Raw genomic sequence first — 7398 nt, 5'->3', positions numbered from 1 at the left:
CAAACTTGGCCCTTTCATGACTTGTGGACTTCAACTCCCAGAATTCCTCAGCTAGCGTGCCTGGGAATTGAAGTCCACAAGTCATAAAAGGGCCAAGTTTGAAGATCCCTGGTTTAGAACATTGTTCAAACCCACGGAAAAGGGGGATAAGAAAATACATTTTTATATAAATGCCATGATTTGTGTACGATATCCGAACACAAGTACATAAAGGTGGCATTTGCCTGATGACATTGCACATATATTTCTGGCATCATTGCAGTTTGTTGTAGATGTTGCTATGTGTAATTATGGCTTGATATGCAGTGTGAATCCAGTTGTAAACCCTGAGTAACTTAGCCATGGGAAGTTTTTTTGAGAGTACAGAAATATACTATATATATATATATTTATATATTTCCAACTAAAGTATATAGCAAAGCAAATTGGGCCTCCGTTTAAGATCTGCACTGACATATTGTCTGGATTATATTGCACAACAAATACACAGCGTGGCAATGTGAATCTACACATTGCAGTAACCAAACGCAGCTCATTGAGTTGACAGAGCCACTACTGGCCATTCAAGTTCTCAGCAGGATCCCTATTTTCTGGAGAGTTTGACATCTTTTGCCTGAAAAGCACAAGGTCTGCTGAGAAGATTCGCTCTTTTCTTTGTATTCAAAAGAATCTTTTCTATGCACGGTACAATTAAACCAACCACTTTTTTGTGCTATAAGACCAAGGCAATTTGCGAAGATCAATTTTGCCTTTCGGATAGGGTGATTGGAAGGCCCATATCGATGTTAACAAGGTGCTACCCTACAACACTGGAGTACGACGCTTGCTTTTTCCTTATTCTGCCGACAAAGGAAAGTATGCCATCTGTACGATCTTTTTTTTATTATTTATTAAAAGTTTTATGGAAATTACAGTATAAACCCCCATACCCACTCCAAACCCCCTCCCTCCCCCTCCCCCACTTCCCAGAGCTGAACACAGGGTTACAAATATAATAATCAAAATCTATCTAGCATTAACCAACTATTAAAATAACCAAGTCCATAATGCACTTTAACTCCCTTTAACATAAATTTAAACAAATTAAAATTAAACACAATAATAAACCTATTCATAACCTAAATATTAAACAGTACAATACTAATGTTAAACATAATAATAATATCATATAATTAAAACTAACAAAAATTCCGTTAAAATAAACTATTAATAATAACAATACTCTAAAATTTACTCATAACCCAAATGAAACTTTTTAGTCCCATATTTATTCTGAATATAATCTATCCATCTTCTCCAGACCGAGATGTATCTTTCTTGTGATTGATCCTTCAAATAAGCGGAAATTTTAGCCATTTCTGCTAAATTTGACACTTTAAGCGCCATCTGTACGATCTTATACTACAACCACTACCTTATCAAACTAGAACCCGAAGTGTAAATCTCCAACAGATTCTCTTTACCCTACAGATGCTCCGCCCAAAACATTCACTCTCTTCTGTCACCGTCTGGGTTTTGCCCCATCAGCGTATCAACGCTCGCCCTCTGCGCATGCGTAAAGCAGCCCAGCACACCTCACTCCTAGAAGGAAGGTTCGCTCCTTAAAAAATACCCACCGCCCCAGCTGGCAGGGCTCCGATTGGTTTGTTTACTATTGGCGCCGCTACCAATGAGAGGAGCAGGCGTGAGTCCCCGCCTTCCCGCAACGTGCTCGCGCTCGTCCCAGTGAGCAGACCCCGCGGCGGCGAGTGGTCGAGATGGCCCTCGCCGGTCTCGGGCTCCGGAGAGCTGCGGTCTCCACTCTTCGGCTCCGTCTCGCGACGGGGTCTCCAGCCCGCAGGCGCGCGGCGCATTTCTCTTTCCAGCCGGACCCGGAGCCCACCCAATATGGTGAGCGCTTTAATCCTCCTCGCCCGGGTCCGTGCTGACCGTCGGAGGGAGAAGACGCCGCTCCCCGGCCTCTTTGCAGCCCCTTGTCGAGTGCAAGGGAAGCGAGTCAGTCGGAGGAAGACACCCCCCCTCCCCTTTGCTGCGGCTTTTTCTCCAGTCTAGCTGGCTGAGATGGCGGAAAGGGAAGCGGCATCTGTGCAAGCGTTTTCAAAAGCTTTTGGCGCAATAGGCCAGGGTCTTACGAAAACGGCGTCCCCGCTGCGTTGGGTTTATGCCTGTAAAAAGTCTTACACGCGAATCAGAAAGTACTTCTTCAGGGGTAGTCAACCTTGGAATTCTGGGAGTTGAAGTCCACGAGTCATAAAAGAGCCAAGGTTGACTACCCCTGTACTTCTTCCTCCCTTGCATCCTAAAATGAAGTTTCCACCACCTGTGTAGATGCAGCCACTGACGTGATAACAGTACAAACAAGCTATGATTGTTCAGGAAATCAAGTGGGACCACAATACACTAAAGCTGGTGGCGCTTACCAAGTGCCTGGTTATGACGCAGGTTGTCCCTTCCCGTTATTTAAAGTAGAGAGGAAGGATTTCCCTGACAGAACAATTAATCAGTGGTACAACTTGCCTCCAGAAGTTGTGAATGCTCCAGCAGTGAAAGTTGGACAACCATTTGTCTAAAATGGTATACGTTTTCCTGCTTAAACGGGGTTGGGCTAGAAGACCTCCAAGGTTCCTTCCAAGACTGTTATTCTATTCTAACTTCCGTGAAGAGTTTTATAGAAGAAGAAACTAGAGTAGTTACAGTTTGTCACTCATAGCGGAGGCCTGGCACCTTCTGTAGAGTGTTGCAGTATTTGCCTTTGTGAATACAGTTTAACTGCACTCTTGTGCCATTCTGTCTCTTCATTTTCTGTCCTTATCATGGCATGTTGATGTTTCATTTTGACAAAAGATATGCCCTTCATTGTCCCTTTGAATACGGAAAGAGCATGAGTGATATTGAAAAACCCACTTTAGGTAGGAGTGAAAGTCATATCTTGTGCCAGACCTTTATGTGATATGTAGTAATTGAGGTCACCTTTAAAATGTCATAATTCCTGTTCTGGGACTTTAATCTATTACTGGTCCCTCCGTGCTAAGACTGTGTTGCAGAGGACTGCTTAGTTCTGAGGAAATTCCCTTTCATCTCCTAATTAAAATTTAAACCAATCTTAAGCCATAGAGATGACAATTCTACGATCCACAGAACTTGAGATATTTATGATCTCAGAAAAATTAAGTTAAATGATTAAATCATAATTATAATAAGATATTTTTGTAAACATGGACAGCAGGTCTTTTAACAAATGGAGAGGATCTTTTAAAAATACACTTTTAATTTGGTGGAACTTCTGTTGACTGACTAACCAATCAAGGGGATGATTTTTGTGGATTTTCCCTCCTATTCTCTCCAATTGTTACACACTGTTGAACAAACACAATCATTGAGTACATACATTAGTGATACATTGGAAAACAGATGGAAATATTGGATTCTGACAAGTCTTAAAGCTTTCCAAATGGATCTTGCTGTTTTTATATGGTGCTATTTGGCAATCAATTCAATATTGGCCTTGTTTAACTAAATAATCTCTTCACAGGCCAGACACAAAAAATGAACCTTTTCCAATCAATAACAAGTGCCTTGGATAATGCCTTATCTAGAGATCCAACTGCAGGTAAGTTTTTATGCTTTGCTATGTAAGAGAAACTTTTACTTAGAGCCTCTTCGATTGAGGATGCTCACTACTACATAATTCACTCATTACTACATAAGGCAAAAACAATTATGTTATTCTGGAGATGCTTAATCAGCATATTTTCTCCCTCATATCATTTTTGGATGGTAAAATAATTCTATTTAGGTTTTGAATTTGCTCCCAAATAAAGTTTCTGTTTGATGTTTGAAGCCTACTTCAGTGATGTGTGCTGCTAAATTAATATAATTTTATTTGCTGGGGGAAAAAATGAAGATAGCCTTTGTTGCAAAAATTATGAAATGAAGTAAGTGGAAAAGGTACAACTTTTAATGGAAATAGATTTCTTCCATGGTTTTTGTAAATTGGCTAGTACTTTCATTTCCAGTATTATTTATGAAAGGGCTTGGTTCTTATCACTCATCAAATTCATGTTATATAAAGAAAAACACACAGTAGAAAAAAGTTAGATGAAGGTGACTTTCAATTTTAACAATCCAGTTTCTTTCTGAACAACTATTTCCTTGATTTCTAATATACACAGTAATATTTGGTGAAGATGTATCCTTTGGTGGAGTTTTCAGATGTACCGTTGGCTTGAGAGACAAATTTGGTAAGTTCACAATTTAATAATTCATATCTCATGTTACATTATTATTTTCATAAAATGTTTTTCATTTTGATAAAGGTCTCACTATTATATTGTACAATAAGTAAACGTAATTAGCAATAACAAAAAATTGAGATCATTGGTTAAAACCATAATTTTGAATAACTTTAGAGCAGTTACTAGAATGGTTGGTATGAATTAGTCTTTGCAAATGGATGTTATTTTGTCGTCCAGAGTCACTTTGGATGCTATCTAAATCTGATTAAATAAATAATTGATAAATGTCCTAATTGTTGATAAAAACAAAAGTCTAGTTTAGGAGTGCATCTGATCTAGCTGGGGAGATTGTTACATATAATAGGTGTTGGCACTACAGTGTGCGAGGCATTCACAGACAACTTGTATGGAAAGTAGTATGATGTCACGTTTAAGGCTTTGTAAATAATACATTGCTCATATGGGCATAATATGGAGTTCTACTGAGGAATCTAGCTACACAAGCATAGCTTTACATAAAATAAATTAGAGTGGTTTAATTTTGAAATTATTGAGGAAAATTTAGAAAGTTAGAAGAAAAATTACGAACTGGAAGTAGTTAGCTGTGGGAGAACATTGAAGGGAAATATGATCATACTCTTAATATGTCTGAAGTACATGGAATCCAGTGTGTATAACACGGACTAAAGGTTTTGAGTAACAGGAAGATGGATTTCAGCAGAATGCTTAGAAGAAGCTTTGAGATTGCAAGAGCAGTTCAGTGGTGATACCAATTACCCATAGAAGTAATGGACTTTCAATCTATGTTCAGTGTTTTAATTCTGATTCCTCTATAGAGAAGAGGATTGGAGGAACGGTTGCTGGAATTGGGTATGTCTAGTTTAACGAAGAGAAGGACGAGGGGGGACATGATAGCAGTGTTCTAATATCTCAGGGGCTGCCACAAAGAAGAGGGAGTCAAGCTATTCTCCAAGGCGCCTGAAGGCAGGACAAGAAGCAACGGATGGAAACTGATCAAGGAGAGAAGCAACTTAGAACTAAGGAGAAACTTCCTGACAGTTAGAACACTTAACCAGTGGAACAACCTGCCTCCAGAAGTGGTGAATGCTCCAACACTGGAAGTTTTTAAGAAGAGACTGGACAGCCATTTGTCTGAAATGGTGTAGGGTTCCTGCCTGAGCAGGAGGTTGGACTCGATGACCTCCAAGGTCCCTTCCAACTCTATTATTATTATTATTATTATTATTATTATTATTATTATTATTATTATTATTATTATTATTATTATTATTATTATTATTATTATTATTATTATTATAATAATAATAATATTGGCCAAAATGACCCTTTTCATCATTATCTTTTAGTTCTACACAAACAGTGTAAGCTCTTTTCATTCCATCAGATACCATGTATTAAAATATGTTTTCCTGGTTTATATATTATATATTAATAAAAATCTCTTATAGGTAAAGACAGAGTGTTCAATACTCCTTTATGTGAACAAGGAATTGTGGGATTTGGCATTGGAATTGCAGTCACTGGTGCCACAGCTATCGCCGAAATCCAGTTTGCTGACTATATTTATCCCGCCTTTGATCAGGTTAGAGCATATTTTAAGATGTCGAAAATTAGAAGGTAATTTAGAGATATTACATTAGCTTTCTTAAAACAATGAAAATGTGACTGGAGAGAGATTAGGTGTGATGATTGAAAGGATCTTCATGAATATGAATTAGAATTGTTGAAGAGTCTGTGCCATTTTGTATGTTACAAAAGGAACTAAAATTGTGAAAATATGTTGATAAGACCTTGCTGTTTCAGTTAACATGCAAAAAGAGAATTGGCACTTCTGCTTTGGACAGCTGAAAGTCCTACATGTTCCTCTTGAGGAAAATGTATTCTTTTATGGAAGAAATACTTTAAGAAGAAGTAATGTCAGAAGCATGAGCTTACCAGTACTATATTTCTGTCTTGTAACTGGAAGGAGTCTATAGTAAGAAATAATGAATGTAGGTTCACAGTTGAACATCGATACATCTCTGGTTGGAATTGTCTGTTTGCTTGATAAAATGTGCTGTATTATCACATTTGAGAACCCAAGGTAATTTCTTATTTTTGTATGTAGAAACGTCTTAAAAATCAATTTTATATTTGTAGTTAGCTCAAATAAAGAGAAAACTGTCTCAAAATAATCAGTAACTGGAACAATAGCTTGATGTGGGAAATAATATATACATTGATTAAATGAACTTATACCAGTAGAAGATATAACTAGATTTCTGAACTCACTGAAAAACATGTACATTCCCTAACACCCCCAAATGCTTAGGCAGATTCATTGAAAATGTCAGCCGTGTGAGGTGGCTACAAATGGGAGAGGGGGTTTGCCAAAATGGAAAAATTTGTGGGGGAGGGGCAGGGAAGACTGGCAATCACACTATCACTGGGTATTTGGCAACTGGTTGTAAGTGCTAACAAGTTGCCAAGTGCCCATATTACAATCACATGACTGCAGGGATGGTGGTGGTGCAGTATTTTGTGATAGCTGAAATTGGTTTAAAAGCTGTAAAGCACCCTTTCTGTGGCTGTTGTAAGTTTGAGTTGTCATTAATCAAGGACTATCTTTAGATATTCTTCATGATGATCTGTCCCTAACCTGAACTTTTATATCTTCCAACAGTGCATGCATTGCCTCTATAACTGAGTAAATCCATCTTGCTGCTAGTCATCCTTTTCTACATTTCCCTCCCTTATAGACTTCTTCAGAAAATTAGGTCTTTGTATAATGTATCCAAAATGTGAATACTTGAGCTTGGTTATTTGTGCCTTGAGTGGCTTGATTTGGTCTAGGCTGCCTTTATTTGTTTTCATCTTATCGTATTGTTCATGATAACATGTTTCAAGCTATTTCATGATATGTTGTTCTAATGTTTATTTTTATTTATTTATTCAGTTTCTATAGCCCAGGGCTTTTCAACCAGTTGTACGGGTACCACCTGTGGTACATTGGCACCTGGCAGGTGGTATGCGACCACCCTAGAAAAGTGGTAGCAGGGGAGGGGAATGAGCTGAACCGGTGGCAGCACTGCACAAACCTGAGCAAGACACGGCTGGAGCTGCAGGGCTGTCAGGGCTCAGCGGAAGCGCCAGGATCAGTGCC

General features: G+C 38.5%; 1 protein-coding gene across 1 annotated transcript; it reads left to right on the top strand.

Annotated features, from left to right (window-relative positions):
- Positions 1-1704: 1704 nt before the first annotated feature.
- Positions 1705-5873, top strand: LOC107301103 (2-oxoisovalerate dehydrogenase subunit beta, mitochondrial-like; the record flags this gene model as incomplete). The annotated part of the gene is made up of 4 exons (XM_015830366.1): positions 1705-1890; positions 3533-3610; positions 4173-4241; positions 5705-5873. Coding segments are annotated over exons 1-4 (449 nt in total), but the record flags the coding sequence as incomplete, so codon positions are not given.
- Between the last annotated feature and the right edge of the window lie 1525 nt (positions 5874-7398).

The sequence above is a fragment of the Protobothrops mucrosquamatus genome, unplaced genomic scaffold, assembly GCF_001527695.2.
Source record: "Protobothrops mucrosquamatus isolate PMUCROS unplaced genomic scaffold, P.Mucros_1.0 scaffold10020, whole genome shotgun sequence".
Lineage (NCBI taxonomy): Eukaryota > Metazoa > Chordata > Lepidosauria > Squamata > Viperidae > Protobothrops > Protobothrops mucrosquamatus.
Note: the sequence above shows the minus strand (reverse complement) of the source record. Positions and strands in the feature narration are given on the sequence as shown.